Source organism: Euleptes europaea, chromosome 18, assembly GCF_029931775.1.
Source record: "Euleptes europaea isolate rEulEur1 chromosome 18, rEulEur1.hap1, whole genome shotgun sequence".
Lineage (NCBI taxonomy): Eukaryota > Metazoa > Chordata > Lepidosauria > Squamata > Sphaerodactylidae > Euleptes > Euleptes europaea.
The window spans coordinates 13,629,319-13,656,070 of record NC_079329.1 but is presented as its reverse complement, the minus strand read 5'-3'; the positions used below and the strand labels follow the sequence as shown (position 1 = coordinate 13,656,070).

The 26,752-nt window shown below is 47.5% G+C and overlaps 1 protein-coding gene across 1 annotated transcript in view; it reads left to right on the top strand.

The window, feature by feature from the left end:
• SLC17A7 (solute carrier family 17 member 7) overlaps nt 1–24,272 on the top strand; it is a 49,948-nt gene extending 25,676 nt beyond the window's left edge. The window contains exons 2-12 of the mRNA XM_056864020.1: nt 11,340–11,592; nt 11,799–11,917; nt 12,324–12,438; nt 12,669–12,756; nt 14,759–14,845; nt 15,173–15,315; nt 16,382–16,531; nt 17,754–17,886; nt 18,679–18,789; nt 20,811–20,938; nt 23,916–24,272. Coding sequence (XP_056719998.1) covers nt 11,340–11,592; nt 11,799–11,917; nt 12,324–12,438; nt 12,669–12,756; nt 14,759–14,845; nt 15,173–15,315; nt 16,382–16,531; nt 17,754–17,886; nt 18,679–18,789; nt 20,811–20,938; nt 23,916–24,272 — 1,684 coding nt within the window. The remainder of the gene's footprint in view (nt 1–11,339; nt 11,593–11,798; nt 11,918–12,323; nt 12,439–12,668; nt 12,757–14,758; nt 14,846–15,172; nt 15,316–16,381; nt 16,532–17,753; nt 17,887–18,678; nt 18,790–20,810; nt 20,939–23,915) is intronic.
• The last annotated feature ends 2,480 nt before the right edge of the window (nt 24,273–26,752 follow it).

Here is a 26,752-nt window from a genome sequence, read left to right as displayed (position 1 = left end):
TTTGGCCACCCTCAATAAACGCTGAGCTTTAATGCTCCCTCCATATGTTCCCGGCTGCCTTGTTATCTGATGCCAGCGATATCGCTCACCCTCTTGCTGTGATCGGAACTGCCTCCGGCTTTGGCGTTCGTTGGCCAGGCGAACAAAATGTCTGAGGGCACCGTGCCGGAAGGCACTGGGCGCTGGGAACGTGATAGGGGGGCTGAGTTGCGGGCAGGGAAGTGGGGGGAGAAGATGCGCCTTCGCTGTTTTCAAAAAGCCTCTGCTCAGCATTCTATTTTGGGGCCTTTCTGCGTGAAAACTGACAAGGTGCCATTTTTGGCACCTGTTCCATAAGGCTGCGAAGGGGAGGATGAAAATGTTGGTGATGAAGACAGCTGCGCGGAGTGCTGTTGCGTGTCCCGCTGGCCTCTTTGCTGAAGACGCAACCCTTAGAATCATAGAGTTGGAAGGGACCACCAGGGTCATCTAGTCCAACCGCCTGCGCCATGCAGGAAATTCACAACTACCTCCCCCCCACACCCCCAGTGACCCCTACTCCATGCCCAGAAGGTGGCCAAGATGCCCCTCACCCTTGTATTAACCCTTCTTGCCCCTTATTCCTAGCCATGGTTCCCACCAATGGGTTATGGCTTATTATTATTATTACTACCAGCAATCGCTGCAAAGTCTTCATTAATACTCCTCACGAGGTGCACTTAAGGGGTCTCCTCCCCCTCCACTTCTTGGCCCTTATTCCTAGCAATGGTTCTCACCAATGGTTACAGCTTATTATTATTATTATTATTATTATTATTATTATTATTATTATTGAATCATAGAGTTGGAAGGGACCACCAGGGTCATCTAGTCCAACACCCTCCACAATGCAGGAAATTCTGAACTACCTCCCCCACACACCCCCAGCGACCCCTAATCCATGCCCAGAAGATCCCCATGCCTTCTTCCCCTATGGATATGCGGCAGGCCCAAACCAACAGTTACTGGACACCTTTTCTTAAAAAAATTTTTTTGCTGTCAAGCCACAACAGACTTATGGTGATGAAAGAAAGACGGGATGTAGGATGATGATTTATTATATTTCTACCCCCCCTTTCAAACTGAGGTCAGGCTCAGAGCAGCTCACAACCAGAGTATACAATAGAAACAATAATATATCAAACCATAACATACGGTACATTATAAATAAAATCCCATTATTTAACATTCTAAAAATTGAATGATTCCAAATTTCCAGGAGATTCCAGGTGGCTCCCTCCACATTAATCACACTCACAGGATATCCAGTCAAGGAGAGGGAAGGAATAGGAAAGGAAAAATCAGAACACGTGGAGATGAGGCAGGGATAGGTTAGAATAGGCTAGGAGAGGGTAGCTGCCATTAGAGTCAAACAGAGCTCCAGGAGTTGAGCTCCAATTTATCTCCAAAGGCAAGAGATGTTCAGAAGTGGATTTGCCATTGCCTGCCTCCGCGTCACGCCCCTGGTATTCCATGGAGGCCTCCCATCCAAATACTTGCTAGGATTGAGTGAAAGTGTGTGACTGGCCCAACACCTATTTACCCTAACGGAAATGTCAGGGCCCAACTTAGCTGAAGTGGCTTCCCTTGACCTCAGAAGAAAAAGAAGAGTTGGTTTTTATATGCCGATTTTCTCTACCACTTAAGGAAGAGTCAAACCGGCTCACGATCACCTTCCCTTCCCTTCCCCACAACAGACACCCTGTGAGGTGGGTGGGGCTGAAAGAGCTCTAAGAGGACTGTGACTAGCCCAAGGTCACCCAGCTGGCTTCAAGTGTAGGAGTGGGGAAACCAACCTGGTTCATCAGATTAGCATCTGCTGCTAGGGTTGCCAACCTCCGGGTAATTACAACTGATCTCCAGTCGATAGAGATCAGTTTGCCTGGAGAAAATGGCCGCTTTGGCCATTGGACTCTATGGCATTGAAGTTCCTCCCCTGCCCAAAACCCGCCCTCCTCAGGCTCCACCCCCAAAACCTCCCGCCGATAACGAAGAAGAACCTGGCAACCCTATCTGCCGCTCATGTGGAGGAGTGGGGAATCAAACCTGGTTCTCCGGCTAGTATCTGGAGGTTGGCAACCCTAAAGCCAAGTTAATAAATGATTAACCAATGAGCTGTCAGGAGGTGGGGCAGAGGGTGGGGCCAGACTTGGAGCGCCACCTAAGAGGGCAGACTTGCCCTTTGTGGCCTCCTGGGGTTTACCATAAAGACACCCGTACACAGGGCAGGAGGCTCCCGGCATGACTCTTAGCCAAACCTGAGAGCGGGCAGCATTTCACAGACAGATCAAAACAGGGTCATGCTGAAGTCCTCTTCCCTGGGCCAGCGCCACCCCCATGATACACTGCTGCAGTGGCTCAGTGGTAGAGCATCTGCTTGGCCTGCAGAAGGTCCCAGGTTCAATCCCCGGCATCTCCAGTTAAAGGGACTAGGCAAGTAGGTGATGGGAAAGACCTCTGGTTGAGACCCTGGAGAGCCGCTGCCGGTCTGAGTAGGCAATACTGACTTTGATGGACCAAGGGTCTCTGATTCAGTATAAGGCAGCTTCATGCGTTCAGGTTCTATGCTCAGGGTCACCGATCCCTGTCTTTTAGCGGCAAATTACAGCCGTGCGTGGCCTCTATCTGAATCGGGGAGAGGAGAGGGGTTTCAACCTTCCATTGGGCAAAGTTTTGCTGACTGTAATGTGTACGTGCTGTTATTAGTGACTTAAAGGTGCAAAGACAACACCCCATGTATGGTTTTAATGTGCCTTTAAAAGACTAATGGAGATCCATGACCTCTATCTGTGTTTCATTTGACCCTCAGCTGCGTGCTGGGTTCCTTTAATCTGTAATAGCCAGACCCCTACTGATTTAAAAGTCAAGATAGCATTTCTTCTTTCAGGTGAATATATATATTGGAAACACATAATTAACTATCTGACAATATGCTATCACAGTTCAAAATCCACCTCAGCAGCTTGCAAGGTGTGAAATGGCTGGCTGCTCACCGCAGGGTGCCTTGATATTCATGCGCACACATTTATTTGCATGCGCACTAGAGACAAGGCTCATCCATCACCACCTCTGTATGGAAATGTTAAGTTCTGCCATTTCCAAGTTGGGAAATTCCTGGAGATTTAGGGATCAAACCTGGAACAGGCAGGGTTTGGAGAAGGGAGGAACCTCAGCAGGGTATAAATGACATAGAATCCACCTTCCCAAGCAGCCATTTTCTCCAAAGGAACAGATCTCTGTTGTCTAGAGATCAGTTGTAATTCCTGGAGAGCAACAGGCTACACCTGGAAGTTGGCAACCAGAAGAGAAGCTTGGAAGGAAGCTGATTCTCCCACTGACACCTTCAGTTATTCCCACTAACTTTCAACAAGACATTCCCAACAAAGGTATTTGGGGGAGCGGGTTGTTTGGGGCTTTATTTTGTGTGTTTTAAATTCTGTTTTGTGAACTGTTTTGAGCTGTGAGGAAAGGTGGGATATAAATATTGTAATAAATAAAATAAATACAAAAAAGAGGGGATCAAAAGAGGGACAGTGACCTATGAGGAGTAGAACAGGGTTTAGAGACCTCAGTACAAGATGTTTTAAGCCATTCCTCATTAAATGTGGATGAAGAAGTATCACAGTAGTTAGTTGTGCCATATGCCAGAAGTCAATCAGACATGCAAAACAGATTCCTTCACAATCTTAACTCTTTTCCTTGTCTCTTTTCTCCTCTTTTGTTCATTCTTGCTCTTTAGAGGTGCAAAATGACCTCATCCCTAAGCTGTTGCATGGCTTGATCAAGCAGATGGCGCCGACTTAAAGTGAGGTTATAGAATCATAGAGTTGGAAGGGACCAACAGGGTCATCTAGTCCAACCCCCTGCACAATGCAGGAAATTAACGACTACTTTCCCCCCACCCCCAGTGACCCCTACTCCATGCCCAGAAGATGGCCTAGGTGCCCTCCCTCTCATGATCTGCCTGTCATAGAGTCAGCATTGCTGACAGATGGCCATCTAACCTCTTCTTTAAAATCTCCAGGGAAGGAGAGCTCCCCACCTCCCGAGGAAGCCTGTTCCATTGAGGAACCGGTCTAACTGTTGGAAAATTCTTCCTGATGTCTAGACGGAAACTCTTTTGGTTTAATTTCAACCCATTGGTTCTGGTCCGACCTTCTGGAGAAACAGAAAACAACTCGGCACCATCCTCTATATGCCAACTCTGGGTTGGGAAATTCCTGGAGATTTGGAGCTGGAGTCCGGGGAGGGTGGGGCTTGGAGGGGGAGGGACCTCAGCAGGGTATAATGCCATAGAACCTACCCACTGAAGTTTCCATTTCCCCATGGGAAACTGATCTCTGTAGTGGGGACACCAGTGGTAATTCCAGGAGATTTCCAGGCCCCACCAGGACATTGGCAATTCTATCTTAAAATTAAGACCTAAGGATGAGTATAGGAAGAAAATAGATTCCTTTGAAATGTGGTGTTGGAGGAGAGTGTTACTGCCAAAAAAAACAAATCAGTGGGTTATAGATCAAATCAAGCCTGGACTGACCCTAGAAACTAAAATGACTAAACTGAGGCTATCATATTTTGGTCACGTCATGAGACGACAAGAGTCACTGGAAAAGACAGTCATGCTAGGAAAAGTTGAGGGCAGCAGGAAAAGAGGAAGACCCAACATGAGATGGATGGACTCAATAAAGGAAGCCACAGCCTTCAGTTTGCAAGATCTGAGCAAGGCTGTCAAAGATAGGACATTTTGGAGGACTTTCATTCATAGGGTCGCCATGAGTCGGAAGCGACTTGATGGCACTTAACACACACACACACACACACAAGGATGACTATGGTGGTCCCTTCCAACTCTATGATTCTATGATGGGGGAACGGGGGGGGGGGGCTAGGGGGATCCAGCCTGGGGTGCAGTTCTATTAGCCTGCTATAATCCATTTTTTTCAATTCAGAAATTAAAAAAAATATTTCCTTTCATGACCTATGAGTACGGTTGCCAGGTCCTTCTTTGCCACCAGCGGGAGGTTTTTGGGGCGGAGCCTGAGGAGGGTGGGGTTTGGGGAGGGGAGGGACCTCAATGCCATAGAGTCCAATTGCCAAAGCAGCCATTTTCTCCAGGTGATCTGATCTCCATCGGCTGGAGATCAGTTGTAATAGCAGGAGATCTCCAGCTAGTACCTGGAGGTTGGCAACCCTATCTGTGACTGTAGAGGAAAATGCGGGTGTGGGTAGGCCCTGAAAAAATGCGCACCATGTCCCATCCATGGGACATACAAAAATGCTTTGGGCATGATCTTTCCCAAAAAAGATCGTACCAAACCAGGTTTGAGAAAGATCACAGCAAAGCTGGGGAAAACACAAAAAGTGGGCTGGAGATCGGCTGTAATATCAGGAGATCTCCAACTAGTACCTGGAGGTTGGCAACCCTAATTTTCAGCCTAACCTACCTTACAGGGTTGTCATGAGAATAAAATGGAGGGAAGGAGAATATGTGAGCCACTTGGGGTCCCCATTGGGGAGGAAGGTGGGGGAACAAATGAATTAAATAAATAAATGTGGGGGGAAACAGAGAGCGACAGTTCTGAATGCCCCGGTAGTTGGCTCCTGAATCACATGAAGCTGCCTTATACTGAAGTCAGTGCTGTCTGGTCAGACTGGCAGTGGCTCTCCAATATCTCAGGCAAAAGTCTTTCACATCACCTACTTGCCTAGTCCTTTTACCTGGAGATGCCGGGGATTGAACCTGGGACCTTCTGCATGCCAAGCAGATGCTCTACCACTGAGTTGATGTCGAAGAAGGAAGGTCATATTCCTCTCACCTTCTCACCCCCCGTTACCTTCAATCTATTTTATGATTAATATCAATGGGATGGGTTTTTTTTTTCCTGACTGCTTGCAGGCCCTGCTGGAGTGCATGTTTCTGCAGTTGGCGCCATCTGAATAGTGAATGTATAAACTATGTTGTGTGTATTATGATTGTTTTATGGGGCTTGTTTTTAACTGATCGGAATTATTTTAATGCCATTTTATTGTTCTTCATTATATTTTATTGTATTTATGAAGTTGATGGTCTGTGAGATGCCTTGAGAGGGAGGGATATAAGAGCGATCAATCGATCGATCGATCGATCAATCAATCAATATTTCGACCTTCCGACACTTACAATGGATAAGTGATTTCGGTTACATTGCAAATATTGAGAGAGTCAGTGGCCAGCTAGTGCAGGGGTGGCGAACTCAATTGTTACAAGGGCTGGATATGACATAAATGTCACTTGGTTGGGCCAGACTCGCCCTTACCTCGCCAGCCCACATTGAGGGGTGGTGGTGGCTGCCTTGGCTCATTCACAGGCCAGATAAGGGGACAGATCCGGCCAGCGGGCCTTATGTTTGACACCCCTGAGCTAATGATTTCATGGTTAAGGCAAGAATCAAAGCCATGATTTCCTGGGTTGCAGCACAACCTCTGAACCACTATGCCACACCAGCTTTGGCACTAGACAGTAAGCCTCACAGAGATCAGTGGGATTTGCTTGTGAGTAAACCTGCACAGGAGGAGGCCACTGTGCCTGAACTGAAATTTTGCCACTGTCATACCCGGTCTCCGTCTTGCTTTTGTTCTTCCAGTGCCGAGATTTGGTGGGTTGGGATAGAGGTCACCAGAACCCGCAGGTGGAGCCAAGGCAGAAATTGGATCCTGAGAAGCTTACGGCGCTCCCCAAGGTCACTGCAACCTTGCTGGCCGTTTGCAGCTTAGCCAGGGATATTTAAAACCTCCCCTTCTAAGCTGCCAGCGCTGCCGCCTAGAGCCAACGTCAGCAAAAAGGGATTGTATGCAAAACTGGGCAAGATCCAGAATTGGATGCGTGGCTGTTGTATTGCAGAGAGGAAGATAGCCCAGCCAGTAGAGGGTGCTGTTGCTTAGAGAGCTGAGCTGAATGGCCCTTGCTGCATTTCCTAGCAAGGATATCGATTGGTCGGTTTCTGGCCAACTTCGGTGGGCGTCTTTAGTAGGGTTGCCAACCTCCAGGTACTAGCTGGAGATCTCCTGCTATTACAACTGATCTCCAGCCGATAGAGATCAGTTCAATTGGCAATTGGACTCTATGACATTGAAGTCCCTCCCCTCCACAAACCCCGCCTTCCTCAGGCTCCTCCCCAAAAACCCTACACCAAACTTCCCCACCCCCAGGCTCACCCCCAAAATCTCCAGGTATTTCCCATCCCAGAGCTGGTAACCCTAACATACCATCCATCCCCAACATTTCATAGATGAATATATGAATATTTATGTGAGTTGAGAAATCTCCAGTTCTCACAAGGATTATGGTTTAAATTTCCCACCCCCACATTACACTTGATTGAAAGTAGTCCTCTGCCAATGTATCCTGCATTCATTTAAGCCAAAAATCAAACTGCAAACTGCTTACTTTACTTTTTTTTAAAAAATATTTGTATTTTTTTAATCCAGCGGTTCCAACAAGCCGGAGGTTGAAATGCCATTGTAAATCAGCCATCCTGCATGGGTATTGGCGGATTCAGGTTGTGATCCTAAGAACGCTTTCTAGGCTACTAAGCCCTACTGAATAAAGTGGGACCTACTCCAGAGCAGGCCCAATTAGGACTTCCTCAGGAACCTAACACATTTAGAAAGGCAGGTCCTCTTGTTCATACCAACTGCAGGATTTGGGCCCATTTTAAACAGATGGGGAATTTTGGAGGGTTGCCGCCTGTTGGCTTGAATTCTTTTTTCAAAACCACGCTGGGAGATCAACCCCATTTTGGTTTCCATACTTCAAAAAAGGATATCGCACTCACAGAGCTGGGGAAAGTATTCCAAAGAGAGCAACCAAGATAATAGAATCATAGAGTTGGAAGGGACCACCAGGGTCATCTAGTCCAACCCCCTGCACAATGCAGGAAATTCACAACTACCCCCACACACAACCCCAATGACCCACACTCCAAGCCCAGAAGATGGCCTAGATGCCCTCCCTCTCATCATCTGCCTAAGCCGGTCATAGACTCAGCATTGCTGACAGATGGCCGTCTAGCCTCTGCTTAAAAACCTCCAGGGAAGGAGAGCTCACCACCTCCCGAGGAAGCCTGTTCCACTGAAGAACCACTCTAACTGTTAAATAATTCTTCCTAATGTCTAGACGGAAACTCTTTTGATTTAATTTCAACCCATGATCTGCCCTTAATGATTAATAGGGCTCCCAGATCCAGGATGGGAAACTCCTGTAAATTTGGGAATAGAGCCTGGGAAGGACAGTGGGATACCGTTAGAGTTGCCAGGTCCCTCTTCGCCACTGGTGGGAGGTTTTTGAGGCGGAGCCTGAGGAGGTCGGGGTTTGGGAAGGGGAGGGACTTCAATGCCATAGAGTCCAATTGCCAAAGCGGCCATTTGCTCCAGGGGAACTGATCTCTGTCTGCTGGAGCTCAGTTGTAATAGCAGGAGATCTCCAGCTAGTACCTGGAGGTTGGCAACCCTACCCAGGCCCCACCTGGAGGCTGGCATCCCCAGTGATGAAGGAGTTGGAGCTCCTTTCCTATGATGGCAGGCTGAAGAGTCTGGGACTTTGCAGTTTAGAAAAGAGATGACTAAGGGGGAGGAGTGGAGATGATCGATAGGGTTGCCAGGTCCCTCCTGGCAACCGGGGGAGCTTTGTAGGGACGAGGATGGGGGCAGCAATTGCCTACCAATTGCAGGAACTTGGGAACCCTAATGATAGAGGTTTATCAAATTATGCATGGAGTGGAGAAGGTGGATCGAACGAGCTTTTTCTCCCTCTTCCATAATACAACTTGGGGGTGGGGTGGGGGGAACCCAAGGAAGCTGATGAACAAGAGATTCAAGATGGACAAAAGGAAATGCTTTTTTCCTCAATAAGTAATTAAACACTGGAATTCGCCACCGGAGGGTGTAGAGATGGCCACAAGAATAGGTCAGGCCGATTTCTGGAGGAGAGTTAAGGTTGCCAACCTCCAGACTGCTCCCGCTATTACAACTAGGGTTGCCAGCTCAGGGTTGGAAAATATCTGGAGATTTTTGGAGTGGAGCCTGAGGAGGGCGGGGTTTGGGGAGGGGAGGGACTTCAATGCCATAGAGTCCAATTGCCAAAGCAGCCATTTTCTCCAGGTGAACTGATCTCTATCGGCTGGAGCTCAGTTGTAATAGCAGATCTCCAGCTACTACCTGGAGGTTTGCAGCCCTAATTACAACTGATCTCCAGGTGATAGAAATCAATTCCCCTGGAGAAAATGGCTGCTTTGGCAATTGGACTCTCTGGTATTGAAGTCCCTCCCCTCCTCAAAGCCCACCCTCTTCAGACTGCATCCCCATAATCTCCAAGTATTTCCCAACCTCCAAGGAGGTTGCCAACCTACAGGTACTAGCTGGAGATCTGCTATTCCAACTGATCTCCAGCCCACAGAGATCAGTTCACCTGGAGAAAATGGCCGCTTTGGCCATTGGACTCGATGGCATTGAAGCCCCTCCCCCAAACCCCGCCCTCCTCAGGCTCCGCCCTCAAAACCACCTGCCGGTGGCAAAGAGGGACGTGGTAGCCCTACCTGTTCATTGGCCCTCTAGGGGGACTGGTTGGCCACTGTGTGATACAGAATGCTGGACTAGCCAGAGCACTGGACTGTTCTTATGTTCTTTCAGTTAAAAGATGCAACTTTCGAGAACAAGGGCATTGCTGCAGGAAAGGTGGAAACTTTCAGGGCTCTGAAGATTCATGGAAGAAAGGGAGGGGAATCAGACTTGGGAAGAAGGCCCTGTCGCTTTGGTTGCTAAGCGAGAGGAGGTTTTTGGGCCATGTGCCGAGGCTGAGCTCAGAGCCCATCTGCACTGGCTCCGATCGCAACAGCTTCTGCGTGGGCCGCAGCCGCCCCCCTACCAGGCTGACAAGATACTGTGTAAGAGCAGGAAGGGGGCGATGACGGATGAGGAATTGGGGGAGCTCCAAGACCCCTGAAATCTAAGGTTGCCAACTGGCCAGGGTGGAAAAAATGTCCTGTCTCTTTAGAAGAGGGCTAATATGCAGAAACAGGGAGTCAAAACTTTCTCTGGAGCTAAATCACATCGCCCCAAATTTGCTGCAGATCAAATTGATATTCAAGGGACAGCTAGAGGCACCAAATTTAAAAAAAAGGCAATCCAAGTAGGAGAATCTCTGGCAGGAGGGTATCTCCCACAACAGCTTATCACAGCTTTTGGGCAGGCTGGCTAGGGTTGCCAGCTCCAGGCTGGGAAATAGCTGGAGATTTTGGGGGCAAAGTCTGAGGAAGGCGGGGTTTGGGGAGGGGAGGGACTTCAATGCCATAGAGTCCAATTGCCAAACTGGCCATTTTCTCCAGGTGAACTGATCTCTATCGGCTGGAGATCAGTTGTAATAGTGGGAGATCGCCAGCTAGTACCTGGAGGTTGGCCACCCTAAATATAAAGCTGAAATCCAAAGTTTACTTTCTTGGAAGACAGCCGCATTGAGCTCAGTGGGACAACTTTTTGAGTAAACGTGTAGATCAGGCTGTATAGGTTGTGCAAGGTAAGCAAAATCGTGCAGATTACAAACTACATCATTTCTTGGCACAGGGTTTGTGTCCCTTTTGTTCACAATTTGGATATTTATAGTGCAGAATAAGGTTGCAGCCTTTAACTATAGCAGAGCCTTCTAACGGACCTCTCAACACCCCTGCTTAACTTGAGCAGCATTCTAAAAATAGATTGTAGGTACTTATAAAAACTGCAGGCGGCCAGATATACCTCTAACTTGGCCATCGAACGGCCTGTTGGCAGCTCTCAAAGCTAGGGTTGCCAGCTCTGAGTTGGGAAATACCTGGAGATTTTGGAGGTGGAGCCTGAAGAGGGCAGTGTCTGGAGAGGGGAAGGACTCCAGTGCCATAGAGTCCAATTGCCAAAGTGGCCATTTTCTCCAGGGGAATTGATGTCTGTCGCCTGGAGATCAGTTGTAATAGTGGGAGATAGGGTTGCCAACCTCCAGGTACTAGCTGGAGTTCTCCTGCTATTACAATCCATCTCCAGCCGATAGAGATCAGTTCCCCTGAAGGAAATGGCCGCTTTGGCAATTGGACTCTATGGCATTGAAGCGCCTCCCCTCCCCAAACCCTGCTCTCCTCAGGCTCTGCCCCAAAAATCTCCCCAGGTTGCGAAGAGGGACCTGGCAACTCTAGAGGGAGATCTCCAGCCATCACCTGGAGGTTGGCAACCCTATTTCCAGCAGTCAGTTGCTTAGACCTTTCATTTAACGGGCTCCTACTTGTGTTCTTCCAATACCATCTATGATCTCTTCCACACAGGATCCTCGAGCGAAAGCAGCCGGGCGGGGAGATCATCGAGCTGACCCAAGAGGGCCAGCCTGTACAAGTGTCCGAGAAGCACCAGCCGGTGGTCGACTGCACCTGCTTTGGCCTCCCGCGCCGCTACATCATTGCCATCCTGTGCGGCTTGGGCTTCTGCATCAGCTTCGGCATCCGGTGCAACCTGGGTGTGGCAATTGTCAGCATGGTCAACAATAATACCGTCTATCATGGGGACAAAGTCGTGGTGCAGGTGAGGGCGAGTCCCTCGTCCTTCCCGGAGAGGCTGGCTTTGACCCTTTTGGTGGTGAACGGTGGCGTCAAGCTGCAGCTGCGTTATGGCGACCCCATATTGGTTTCATGGCAAGAGACAAACAGAAGTGGCTTTTCCCTCTAGGGTCATTGGCTCTACTGGCTGCCCCTGTCTACCCTTATTGTTCCTTCTTTCCCCCTCTTCAGAAAGCAGAGTTCAGCTGGGATCCAGAGACAGTGGGCATGATCCATGGGTCCTTCTTCTGGGGTTACATCGTCACCCAGATCCCCGGTGGGTTCATATCACAGAAATTTGCAGCTAACAGGTAAGAACCAAGTAGGGGGTGTGGTCATTTTAAGACTCACCTACACATTAGGTAAACAATATCCTCACACTATGGGCACTTACTACTTGCAGTTTTCTTTCTGTGAAAAACAATTCCAGAAATCTGCTTATTGCTCCACTGGGGTGCTTTTTTACCCCAGCCAGTATAACGTATTGATATAATAAATGCCTGTGAGTTTTTCAAAAAGAAAAGTGATCCAGGGAAGCAGGGGAGATTATAATTGTCAGCCAGGTGGGTACAAACAACAGGCTTTCAACTGAAAACATAAGAAAAGCACTGCTGGATCAGACCAAGGCCCATCTAGTCCAGCAGTCTGTCCACACAGTGGCCAACCTGGTAGTAGTAGTCATGCCGTTCCTATTAACACCTGCTTTCCAACTTGCAGGGTCTTTGGTTTCGCCATTGTGGCAACGTCCACCTTGAACATGCTCATTCCATCAGCTGCCCGGGTCCACTATGGCTGTGTCATCTTTGTGAGGATCCTGCAAGGCCTTGTGGAGGTAAGGCCTGCGTACTGATCCCTGGGAATCCCGCAGTGCCCCACGGTATCTAGCAGCGAATCCCTGGCCCTCTTCCTTCACCCTGGTGCCTTCACTCTCCAGACATGTAACCCTCTTCTAGGGAAGGTGGGTCAGAGTTAAGGGTAAGAGGTTTACGGCCCTCCCTCTTTTTCTCTGGATGAAAAGTCGCTCTGGTCTTCATGTAATACCCTGTGCCCTCCTACCTCCAGGGGGTCACATATCCAGCATGCCACGGTATCTGGAGCAAGTGGGCACCCCCGCTGGAACGTAGCCGACTGGCAACAACGGCCTTCTGCGGTAAGGTAACCCTTCGTCAGGGAAGAAAACTGTGTTGGATGGAAGAGTCTGCAGGATGAATCTCATCAAGCTGTTTCTCATGTCTTGAGCCTAGGGTTGCCAGGTCCAGGTTGGGAAATACCTGGAGATTTGGGGGTGGAGCCTGAGGTGGGTGGGGTTTGGGGAGGGGAGGGACTTCAATGAGGTATAGTGCCATAGAGTCCCCCTTCCAAAGTGACCCTTTTCTCCAGGTGAACTGATCTCTGTCACCTGGAGATTAGCTGTAATAGAGAGAAATCTCCAGGCCCCCACCTGGAGGTTGGCAGCCCTACCTGAACCTGATACCAGTTGACTTAACCCATAAGAGAATATAAGGACACGAGAAGGGCCCTGCTGGATCCGACCAGTAATTCATCTAGCCCAGCATTCTGTCTCACTCAGCAGCCAACCAGTTGTCCTTGAGGACTCCTGGCACACTGGATCTTATTTATTGATTTGTTGAAACGTTTTTGTCTTCGACACTCTCCACCGTGAAGGCTCACAACAAGGCAGCTTCCCAATAATAACTAAAACCAATAACAGTTCTGTTATAAGAACAGGGCCAGCCTGTCCACTAGTGGCTGTAGACAATCATCTAGGGAGCCGGTGATGGAGGGGTGGCGGCCAGCCCTGTCGCGGTCCCAGGGGGGCAGTATGTGTGTCCTTACCTTGGGCAGGCCCTGGATAAAAATGCAACAACATCCTAAAGAAATAGACCAGCAATAAGGTAATACAATGAAGACAATCATGAAGGTGATCACTAGTTTTTTGAATTATGCCGGTAGCAGATTGGCAGCTGTGACCTTTATAATGGCCGGCCACACTTACATAAAACGGATACTTCTGCAAACCTGGGGGATCCCCTGCACACTTCCTCTCCCACTAGCAGTTTCATTTGTGCAAGATGGATGGTTTTCAGCGAGCGCTCGCAGGAAGGGTTGTGTCAGTGCTTGGCTCTCGTGGCCCTTTCTTACATGCCCAGGGTAATGCCAATTGCCACTTTGGGGTCAGGAAGCAATTTTCCTCCAGGCCAGATTGGCCAGGGATCCTGGAGGGTTTTTGTGACCATCTTCTGGGCATGGAGTAGGGGTCACTGGGGGTGTTGGCCGGAGGTAGTTGTGAATTTCCTGCATCGGGTTGGACTAGATGACCCTGCTGGTCCCTTCCAATGCTATGAATCAATGATTCTAAGAGGAAGCCAGTTCCACGACAGAGGCTATCCAGCGCCCATGGGGCTTGTCCACAGGATCCAAACCTAGAGCGCTATCAAGCAACGAATTGTATTCCATGGCTGTTTCTCACATTAGTGGAAGAAAAAAAGGAGGGGAATAAAACCCAACCTAAAAACAAAAGCTGGGTAACCAAGGTTGGGTGAAAAGAAAATATATATAAGTTTATGTATAAATACTGAAAGTGTAATTTATTAGAAGCACTATGTAAAATTTAAAATTATTTAAAAGCATTAAAATAGCACAATGGCATATCCTGAGGTTGATAACTGTAACCACATACCAAACACGTTTCGGCCCATGGGGCCTTCATCAGTGGTTAATTAAAACCCTTTCTTAAGCCTGCACACATTTACAGAAATACATTAATGAATACAAATACAAACAGTTCAAACCCAACCAGGCATGTGTATATGTTGTAAATTCTATTCCCAATTACTCAAACATCTGGTATAATAGGTTCTTGTTGTAATACTGGTTAGTATAAGTCTCTCATATACTATGTGAGCAGGTATCAACCTAGTAAAGCAGAAGCGAATCCTAATTTTCCAGGGAGCTTCCCAGAACCTCCTCCCCCGCCTCCTCACCCCCTGCCTCACGAACCACCTGTGCAAGATTCCCACAACCCACTTTGGGGTCCCATCCCACAGTTTGAGAAGGACCACCCCAATCCACCGAGAAAGTCAACGCAGAGCAAAGGATGCTGGGAGTCCCAGCTTTTATACTTGGTTAACCTTTCCCATGTGCCTCTGCAGGCTCCTATGCGGGGGCCGTGGTGGCCATGCCCCTGGCTGGGATCCTGGTCCAGTACACCGGGTGGAGCTCCGTATTTTATGTCTATGGTAAGAGAACGGGAGACCAGTCGATAGGGTTGCCAGGTCCCTCTTCGCCACCGGTGAGAGGTTTTGGGGCGGAGCCTGAGGAGGGAGAGGGTTGGACCTCAATGCCATAGGGTCCAATTGCCAAAGCGGCCATTTTCTCCAGGGGAACTGATCTCTATCAGCTGGAGATCAGTTGTAAGAGCAGGGGATCGCCAGCTAGTTCCTGGAGGTTGGCAACCCTACCAGTCGACCTAGCTTTTATGTCAGGTCTCTCCACTGTCCAAGCCTTGTTGGATTGGAACTGAGATCCTCTCCACCCAACCTATCCTTTGTTCTGTTCCTCGGCAGGCAGCTTTGGCATCTTCTGGTACATATTTTGGCTGCTGGTTTCCTACGAGAGTCCTGCAAAGCACCCAACCATCTCGGAAGAAGAGAGGAAATACATAGAAGAAAGCATTGGGGAAGGCTGCAGTCTTATGAATCCACTTATGGTGAGCAGCTTGGGGCAGGAACTCCTTGCAATGGAGGAGGTCTCTGAAGCCTGATGGATGCATCATTTTGAGGGCAGAGGGTCTTGGATTGCTCCTTTGGGGGCACTGCTAAAGAAGTAATGGTATCGCTTTACTCTGCTGTGGTTAGACCTCACCTAGAGTACTGTGGTCAGTTTTGGGCACTACAATTTAAGAAGGATGTAGAAAAGCTGGAACGTGTCCAAAGGAGGGCAACAAAGATGGTGAGGGGTCTGGAGACCAAGTCCTATGAGGAAAGGTTGAAGGAGCCGGGTATGTTTAGCCTGAAGAGGAGAAGGCTAAGAGGGGATGTGATAACCATCTTCAAGTACTTGAAGGGCTGTCATATAGAGGAGGGTGCTGAGTTGTTTTCTGTTGCCCCAGAAGGTCGGACCAGAACCAATGGGTTGAGTTTCCGTCTAGACATTAGGAATAATTTTCTAACAGTTAGAGCGGTTCCTCAGTGGAACAGGCTTCCTCGGGAGGTGGTGAGCTCTCCTTCCCTGGAGGTTTTTAAGAAGAGGTTGGATAGCCATCTGTCAGCAATGCTGAATCTATAACCTTAAGCAGATGATGAGAGAGAGGGCATCTTGGCCATCTTCTGGACATGGAGTGGGGGTCACTGGGGAGGTAGTTGTGAGTTTCCTGCATTGTGTAGGGGGTTGGACTAGATGACCCTGGTGGACCCTTCCAACTCTATGATTCTATGATTCTAAGTGTCCTGCAAACGGGGGGGGGGGTATGAAGAAGAAGAGTTGGTTTTCATATGCCGACTTTCTCTACCATTTAAGGAAGAATCAAACTGGCTTACAATCACCTTCCCTTCCCCTCCCCACAACAGACACCCTGTGAGGTAGATGGGGCTGAGAGAGCTCTAAGAGAGCTGTGACTAGCCCAAGGTCACCCATCTGGCTTCATGTGGAGGAGTGGGGAAACCAACCCGGTTCTCCAGATTAGAGTCCACCTCTCCAAACCACCGCTCGTAAACACTACACCACGCTGACCATGTTGAAATACTCACCGTTGGCTTCTTGCTCCCTTCTGGCAGAAATTCAAAACTCCGTGGCGCAAGTTTTTCACGTCCATGCCTGTCTATGCCATTATAGTGGCCAATTTTTGCCGGAGCTGGACCTTCTATTTGCTCTTAATCAGCCAACCAGCCTATTTTGAAGAAGTGTTTGGCTTTGAAATCAGTAAGGTAAGAGACGGTGCTTCATTTGAGACCGGGGTCCAACAGTGTTTGGCTGCGACCTCAGGTGTGAGTGGGTTTATGAACCTGGGTTTCCCAGACCCTAGTCTGACATCTCAACCAGTACACCACGCTGGCTCTCTTGTAATATTGAATCAGAATCAGACTTTATTTGTAGTCATGTGTGTGTGTGAAGTGCCTTCAAGTCGCAGCCGACTGATGGCGACCCCTTTTGGGGTTTTCATGGCAAGAGACTAACAGAGGTGGTTTGCCAGTGCCTTCCTCTGCACAGCAACCCTGGTATTCCTCAGTGGTCTCCCATCCAAATACTAACCAGGGCTGACCCTGCTTAGCTTCTGAGATCTGACGAGATCAGGCTACCCTGGGCCATCCAGGTCAGGGCTTTGTAGTCATAGACCATCAAATATCCCCCCCAAAATTGTAATTAAACATATACATAAATAGTTATGAACTGATAATACAAAAGATAAAGATGTAGTGGAGATTAAAAACTGAAATAAAGGGATGAATTCCTCCAAAGTATACATAAAATAGTAGAGATTCTAGTCATAGATTGGTTATTCTAATCTAGACCCTTAAGTGCATTTTGTTTGATTTTAGTTTCCAGCCATACTTACAGATAAATTTGGTATTGTGTCTGACAAAAGGAGCTCTAAACGATGTTTTCTGAGAGGTCTGGGGCAATTGTCTAACAAGGGAATCAGAGGGGCTAATCGTATATGGTCATACAATGCGCACTCAAATAGGACATGTTCAGTGGTTTCTAATGCGTCCTGATTGCATATACATTTTCGTGCAACAATTGGCCTTTTTATTATCTATCCCTTCGAGAAACTTAGAGGGAAGAGCATTCCATCGAAGGAGCATAAAAGCCCTACGATATTCATGATTTGTAATATCTGACAGATAAGGCATAGTGGTGTTCCTAATAAGCAGGTCCTTTCTAAAGAGGGGATTCTGAATCTTATTCAGATCGTGCTGCCTCTCTACCGCAGAGACTCTAGTCTTAATAAGTTCTTTGGCCAAATCATGAGTCATTGATAAGAGGAGGTGACGAAAGAGCCCACAATTAAGAGGTAGAACTGTGGTCTCCTCCCAAAAACCTTCTCCTTCTCCAAATCAGCTAGACTTTCCGAACTGCTTTTTATTTACCCCCCACCCACGTTTGGGTTTCATCGGTGCCTCTTTACATTCTTTTCCTTCTACGCAGGTTGGTATGCTTTCAGCCTTGCCCCACCTGGTCATGACAATCATCGTACCCATTGGGGGCCAGATTGCAGACTTCCTGCGATCACGGAGGATCATGACTACCACAAATGTCCGCAAGATGATGAACTGTGGGGGTGAGAGAGAGAGAAAGTGGGGGACATAATCAGAACTGTGATCCAGGGGTGAGGGTTGAGATTCAGTGATATCATAATTGGGATGAGGGTCTAAAGCTTGGTCTGGCAGTGAGCAGGCATTCTATAAATCTGTATAGGCATTAGGAACGTGCATTTCTTTCAGAACAACAGACAAAATGAAGCAAGAAAAAATCCTAATTTGTCCGGGGAAAGAAAATGAATGGGAATGAACTGATTTCATTCAGTGATTCCTTTCCTCGTGCTTCACAGTCTGCTCAGAAAGTTCAAGGAAGTCAGCGAGAAGGAGGACGGGGAGGTGGTCAAGAGACCATGGGAGATATGGAACTGACATGGATGGTTTCCAACTAGAATAGCCAAACATATGTTTCAACAGAACAGGTTCAAGAGGAGGTCAGAGGAAAGAGCAGGAGATATGAAAATGACCTCAGAGATTTCCCCATTTTCTGATGTTCCTGATCTGGATTGGGTCCCCATGTGCCTGAGATCAGCACACAACTGATTGTCAGAACTTTGGGCAAATCCAGACAGAATGCAAAGAAAAACATAGCCGGTAGTTAGGCCCAGAGAGGAGATGTGAATCCAGGCTTTCCAAGTCCTAGTCCAACACACACCACAGTGGGAATATGGGGGTCCCCTTTGGCCTGATGGACCTATGCTACCCTACTCTAGCCCTCATGCTGTGTGTGGTTAGAAGCATGAAACCAGGGGTTATGGCAAAGCAGAATGGCTTCTGCATTTCTAAGGTCTCTTTCTCTGTTGCTCCTTCGCCAGGGTTTGGCATGGAAGCCACGCTCCTCTTAGTGGTTGGTTATTCCCATAGCAAAGGCGTTGCTATTTCGTTCCTCGTCATGGCCGTCGGGTTCAGTGGCTTTGCTATTTCGGGTAAGTTTTCAAGTAGTGAGGCTGATTTTCAGGCACTGTGGCATTACAGATAAAAATTGCCCCTTTCCTTCCCATACCAGAGCCTGGGGGTTCTTGCAAGCTCATAGACAGCCTTTCCTCACCAGACGGAGCCTTAAACAAATCAAGGATTCCTCGCTACTAATAGTCTTTTGTAGCTCTAGCTGCCAAGCTCTAGGTGTGTCTAAGTGTGCATTTATGGCTTCTCAGCATGAACCATATTTAAGATGACTAAGATCCATTATTTTTATGACCAGAAGCTCTTACCTACTTTATCATAAAGACTAGACTTCCTTGAGTTATCCTTCATTCCCACTCTGCTTTGTCATACTCATGACCATAATAGTTAAAACAAGAGCTTTTCAAGGTTACTTAACATAAAGGTTGGTACTAGGGTTGCCGACCTCCAGGTGGTGGCTGGAGATCTCATAGAATCATAGAATTAGAAGGGGCTGTACAGGCCATCTGGTCCAACCCCCTGCTCAATGCAGGATCAGCCTAGAGAATACCTGACAAGTGTTGGTCCAGCCTCTGCTTAAAGACTGCCAGTGAGGGGGAGCTCACCACCTCCCTAGGCAGCTGATTCCACTGTCGAAAAACTCTTACTGTGAAAAACGTTTTCCTAATATCCAGCCGGTGCCTCTCTGCCTGCAATTTAAACCCATTATTACGAGTCCTATCTTCTGCTGTCAACAGGAACAGTTCCCTGCCCTCCTCTAAGTGACAGCCTTTCAGATGCTTAAAGAGAAAATCATGTCCCCCCTCAATCTCCTCTTCACCAGACTAAATCTTCCCAACTCCCTCAGCCTGTCCTCCTAGGGCTTGGTCTCCAGGCTCCTGATCATTCTCGTCTCTCTCTTCTGCATCCGCTCCATTCTGGCCACATCCTATTTGAAGTGAGGCCTCCAGAACTGCACACAGTACTCCAGGTGCAGCCTGACCAATGCTGTGTACAGCAGAATTATGACATCTTATGATTTGGATGTTATGCCTCTGTTGATGCACCTCAAGATCGCATCTGGTCCTTCTGTCCTGTGGGTTTGATCAGGATCGGCCCACATGGCATTTTTAAATGGCCAGATTCTTCTCTAAAATGGCGTTGATGATTACAGATTGGACCTGTGGATGCTAGGGTTGCCAGCTCTGGGTTGGGAAATACCTGGAGATTTTGGGGGTGGAGGCTGAGGGTGGGGTTTGTAGAGGGGAGGGACTTCAATGCCATGGAGTCCAATTGCCAAAGCACCCATTTTCTCCAGGGGAACTGATCTCTGTTGCCTGGAGATCAGTTGTAATAGTGGGAGATCTCCAGCCACCACCTGGAGGCTTAAGGTAAAAGTGTAACCTGTGCTGTAAGTAGTAGAAACTAAGAGAATAAGCAGCACGTGGGCTCTATCTTCGTGTAGCGTTAAAAGACACTATTCTGAAATTGACCAGCATTCAATGAGGGAAAACCTAGCTGGCATTTAATAGAAAATAAATCAACATTCAAAAACAGATATACGCAAAAAAGCACACATGTGCAATATTATAACGCTATGTATCCTGCAGCTTCAATTACAGTTTGAAAAAGGGCATCTAAAGAATATGTACATACATTGCTGATTCAGTCTCAGTCAAAGGTAAAAAGCACGACAAAAATAACAACATAAAGAACATCAGAGATGCTACTGATCATTTCTCAGTCAAAATGTACATGTGTGTTGCAAAACTAAAATTGTTGGTCAATTTCAGAATAGTGTCTTTTAACGCTACACGAAGATAGAGCCCATGTGCTGCTTATTCCCTTAGTTACCACCCGAAGGCTGGCAACCCAAGGATGCTGTAATGTCTAGTTTGGCCCTTATTTTCATTTCCGTCCACTGCCCACTGGCAGCATTGTGTAAATGAAAATAATGATAATGTAACTGCTTTGAGAGACATTGTTTGCAATGCAGGATTGAAATATAAGAAACAAACCAAGCAAACGTCTCTATCTCTTTGTTTTTATTTGACCTCCCCTGTAGGATTTAATGTGAACCACTTAGACATTGCTCCCCGGTATGCCAGCATTCTCATGGGGATCTCCAATGGCGTGGGGACCCTATCGGGTATGGTGTGCCCACTTATCGTTGGAGCTATGACCAAACACAAGGTAGGAAACTCGAGTCCCTGAAAGTGAGGAATGTTTGTACTTAAGTTTTGGTGAGGGGATGAGGTGTGGCTCAGCGGCAGAGCGTTTGCTTTGCATGCAGAAGGTCCCGGGTTCAATCCCCAGCGCCTCCAGTTTAAGGGATTGGACAGTACATGATATGGTACAGGTACAGACTTATTTTATATCGCCAAAGGCCATTACAATCAAGTGGATAAAATCAAATCTGATTCAACAAGAAAAAACATTTAAAATCAAGTACAAAAATAAATTTAAATCAGAATGTTGTCCGGTTTAACTACAATGCTTCTCTATGGAGGAGGGGATCGACCCATAGCTTTGCACAGGCCCATTGCAAGCATTCATGGGAAACTGAGTTTTCCCACAATTCTTTGGTGAGGAAGTGGCCATTACAGACTATGAAAAGTAAGTATGTTTAAAATTTTCCCGGGGGGGGGGACATTTTTTGTGATAGAGTCGCCAAATTCACAGCGTTGCTGCAAGGGACGCTCCCGACGTTTGGTGAAGTTTGGGTCAGTGGGTCCAATTTTATGGGGTCCCAAAGGGGTCGACCCTCTCCTCCATAGAAAAGCATGGTAAACTACCCCTGACCCAATATTCACCAAACTTCAGGGTTCATGCAAGGAGAGTCCCTTGAAACTACCCTGAAAATTTGTGAACTCTACCTTCAAAAACGCCTCCCCCAGAGCTCATTTAAAAATTCCCATAGGGAAAAGCCTTGGGAAAGCCAAAGCCAAAAAAAGCCAAATACCTATTCGGCTGATTTGGCAATCAGTTATCTGGTTTCGGCTTTATCCCCAGTTTTAATATTCGGGTAAAATTAAACCCGAAAGAAGCCGAAAAGGCCTTTTTAGGGTTTATTTTCAGTTCGGGTTTATCGATATGCACAACCCCACTCTTTGACCATGTGTGCATGCCACTTCCTCATAAAAGGTTCACAACCAACAGAATTTGAACTGCAGACATCATGCTATTGCACACTTAATAGACTACAGTATAGTGTAAACAACTTTTATGTGCACTGGGAAACCAAAACATTCCCGTGACTCCCTTTATTGCTGTATTCGTTCTATTGTGGTGGTCTGGAACCGAACCTGCAATATCTCCAAGGCATGCTTGTAGCTGGCTTCATTAACCCTTTACAGACTGATGGAATACTTTTCCGCCTTGCAGTGATTCTGTTGCTTAGGTTTCTGTTCCTGCTGAGGTTTCTAAATTATTAATAGTATATTCATTTATTGCTCATTAACAACAAAGTCATACCATATACATATGACACATAGATGCCTAGAATGTATAAAAATACATGAAGTGTAAAAAGCTTATAATAAATTTATACATGTTCAGCAAAATCTCTTAGGCTACATGTCAGTGTCACTTACCGGGATAGTTTTGAAACCATTACCTGTGTTAAATATTTGGCGACCTGATGGATTTTCTCGCTATCTATTTCTAAGTCTGATAGGAGAAGGGGAACAATCCAGGGTTCAGAGGGAAGATTGTACTTTGTTAAGATAGGTGTGATCCATGTCGTTCTCTCTTCCAATTTTTGCAAAATAGAAATAAGTGCCCTAAGGTTTCTATTTCGCGGGTTCCACAATCACATGAGCGGTTGCCAAAGGGAATTTTTAAAAAGCGGCCCTTTAAGACCTTTGTGGGGAATACATTTACTCTTGCTAAGGTGACAGCACGTCTTTCTAAATTATTTTTGGAATGTTCTTTTTGACTTCTCAAGAATACTGTTGCCAGCGCAACCTCCTGTCCTTTTCCTTTCTACCTGCCCTTGTAATCTGCTTGGTGATGCAACCAACCTATTGCTTGGCATTTTGACCTCCCTTGGTAATCACATTCCACCACTGCTCCATTCCCCTTACAGTTAAGCGTACATTTAATATATTTTATACCCATACACACAATCTAATAGTAACCTGGCTAAGAAGGAGGGAAGCGACGCCAGAGGGTCACCCTCAGATGAGGCAGGGGTCTCTGCTTTCGCAATGATCTCCCCAGGTATGCAGAAAATATGACTCATAAATTTACCAAAAGGGGCGGAAATCACTCAACGAGGACAAAATATCCATCAGGATCATGAAATGTTGAGAAGGGAAATTAAGTTGAAATAATGGAATTAAATGGGAATGGGGTGGGGGGAATCAGCCTGCTGACAGAGTCCGCAGAATCCTAGGAGAGATTTGGGGGGGGGGGGTAAAAACAACATAGGTTTGCTACAGCTGCAAATACAAACATGACCTTGGCCTTTCTTTCATCAGTGAGCCAGCATTCATCAGAAAACAAAATACAACACAGATTTCTAATAATCCTTTGCCCACTGTCTGAGCCAATGTCTATCTTAGGGAGTGGGGACACCATCCTTAAAGTTGCCAGCTCCGGGGTGCGAAATACATGGAGATTTTGGGGGCAGAGCCTGAAGAGGGCAGGGACTTGAATGCCATAGAGTCCAATTACCAAAGCAGCCATTTTCTCCAGGTGAACTGATTGCTGTCTCCTGGAGATCAGTTGTAATAGCGAGAGATCTCCAGCCACCACCTGGAGGTTAGTTAAAACACAACAGCACTAACGCTCTTAATAATATAGGAACCTCTTATATTATAAATAAAATGCTTCAACAACAATGATACAGTGATAACAGCACACTATATACACAAGATATCATTAAACATATAGTTGCTCACCTAGGCTTAACAAAAAATACTACTATGCATAACAACTCAAAATGTCCCAAAGGATAAGATCCCAGAAACACAAGAATCCATAAGTTCCAAGTTCAATGTAAAAGTTCGAATAAAGTGTACTTTATAACACAAGAAGAACACCAATGGGTATCATGAACTGGAATCCCTCTTCATTGGGGGTTATCGGCAGGATCCCGAAGATCTCCGAAAATGATGATTTCTGAACAACCCACTTTCCCCTCTCACCTCTTTGCTCTTTCCCACAGACGCGAGAGGAGTGGCAATACGTCTTCCTCATTGCCTCGCTGGTGCATTACGGCGGCGTCATCTTCTACGGGGCCTTTGCCTCCGGCGAGAAGCAGCCGTGGGCCGAGCCCGAAGAGATGCATGAGGAGAAGTGTGGCTTTATCAACGAGGACGAACTGGCAGACGAGGAGGACGAGGCGGCCCGCATGGCGACGGGAGCGGTCGTTGGGGGTGGAGGTGGCTACGGCGCCACCAAGAGCACCAGTTTTGCCAATGGGGGTTGGACAGCTGACTGGGACAAGAAGGAAGAATACGTACAAGAGCCCGGCAAAGATTCATACATGTACGGAACAGCAGGAGAACGGGACTTATCATAGACTTATCCACTGGAGTGAGGGGGAAAGGCCTGCATTCAGATTGCTTCTCCCCACCTTCTTCACGTGATCTTTCCTCCCCTCCCGCCTCAGTTCTGGTGCATTGGTACAACTGTCCGGATCCACAGAAAACTGCCCTCCCCACCCCAGCCTCCTATTGACTTGGTACGACCGAGTGGCCCCTACTCTAAACCCTACTCCTTCCTTTCCCACCAGCTTTGGTGCATTGCCATGACAGCAAGCAGGCCTCACTCACCATCTGCTCTTATCCCTCCAGCTGTAGTGCGTTGCTGTGGCCCTGGAACTTAGGGGTGGACTTAAATGACTTCCCTAGTCCACAGGAATGGCTCCCTCCACATCACTACGATGCTGTGGTATGACACGTTGGCTGCAGATTAATTGGGGCTTGGTAGGGGGTCGCAGCTCAGCAGTCGAGCCCATGCTTTGTATGCACAGCATTCCCACATCTGATCCCGGGCAACTCCGGTTCAAGAATCTCAAATGGCAGAACTAGGAAAAATCCAAGCCAGAGACCTTGGAGAACTGGTCCCAGTCCAGGTAGACAAACTTAGACTAGCAGGACTGATGATCTGACTCAGTGCAAGGCAGGGGATGGTGCTAAATTCGCCTGTTTTGTCCCTCGTGGGAGCCCCGTTGGGTCATTATGATTTTGATATTCTGACCATCGTTACTGGAAAGTGTATCATCTACGACCCTCCTGACGCGCACAGTCGCCGTTTTGTGTGAACAGGTCGACAAATGAATTTTCCATCTTTGGTGTGTGTGAACGCATACCTTCAAAAATCTGGATTTCCAGTTGCAAGTACCAAAGCTGGGAAATATGTGCGTTGGCACAAAATGGTAGCCGCATGTGTCGGAAGGATTGCAGGTAGCACACTTTCCCAGCGCATGAGGTAGGAGTGCCAAAACCAACAACAACAAAAAACTATCAACTAAACAAGCCTTTGAATGGGTCTATCCTGCATCTCAGAACTTTTGCTCAAAATCACAGCCAAAGTAGACGTTATGAGTGATGCGAGTTGGGACACAGGTGCCCAATCTGACTCGCTGTCACATGTGACAACTCGTATAAAGTAGGTATAGTCACCTAAAAAGCTCTCTGCTGCTTTCCGGAGCCCTGCAAGAGGGGAGGAGGGGCTTCCAGCTTTACTACCCCGCCATTTTTGCCAGCAGAAATGGCCGTGGGGGCAGCCTGGCTGCACATTCCTTCCTAGGGGTAATGGTGTGCTTTTTAGGTGAGTAAACCTACTCTACATCTGTCGTTAGATGTGATAGCAAGTTGGGCACCCATGTCCTGTCTCATGTCACTCGTAGGCCTTTTATGCAGGAATGGTTCCCCACGGTCACCCCCGCCAACTGCTTTGGGGCTGCCTTTTGATTGTGAATGCCTTTTCTGCCTGTCAGAGGTCGCCTCGCTCTCCCCACAAGTTTTGCCCGTGTTTTCCAGATTCTGGCTAAAACAGCATCTAGAAAATATGGGCACAATGTGCGGGGAGAGCAAGATGACCTCTGATGGGTGGGAAAGGCATGCATAATCGAAAGCCCCGAAGCAGTTGGCGGGGGTGACCATGGAGAAACGTCCTTGGATAAAAGGCTGTAAGGTCTTAGGCTCACAGAAATAACTAACCAATTCTTACTGGGAGTGTAATGGGGAAAGGTTTGACAAGGGGAGGTTTGACATAGAGATCAGTTCACCTGGAGAAAATGGTTGCTTTGGCAATTGGATGCTATAGAGTTGAAGTCCCACCTCTCCCCAAACCCCACCCTCCTCAGGCTCCACCCCAGAAACCTCCCGCTGGTGGTGAAGAGGGACCTGGCAACCCTATTTAATCTGCTAATTGCTGCAGATCACCACTACTCTTAAAGGGACAGTTATCCGAGGCCTGTTAAAAAACTGGCAACCCTAGCCAGCATTACCCAGTGGACACAAGAATGTTGTTCTAGGAACTGAGGGGCTTCATTTTTTTAGGCAGGGATGCTCTGGGAGTCCTTGCATGAGCTGCTTTCAGGAATTCAGTTCCCTCAGTTACAAAAAAAAAGAAAATGGAATGATAGTGGCCTACCTCATAGGGTGGTTGTGAGGATGAATGCAATAGGATTGTAAAGCACTCTATGCAGTTAAGTGAATGACGAATCATGGGAACAGTACTGTCTGGGTCTATGGAACTGTTTCTGATTATACTACCCCACCATACGCCCTCATGTACACACACTGACATATAGCTTTTGTATCAGAAATCAAACTGATACAAACTGGGTTTGAGTGGTTTGGATTGTTCCAGAGCACCCCTCTATCCCAGCAGCCCCAGGCTGCAGTCCCCCCCCAAAAACTCATGGAAGCCCCCCTCCAACAATAGCGACTGACTGGTGGTGGCAAGCCCCCAACTATGGAGGGACTTTCCCCTTTCCCCTCCCCTCTCAGTGCTTTCCTCCCAATAGTTCCCTCCGTGGGTTGGTTGGTC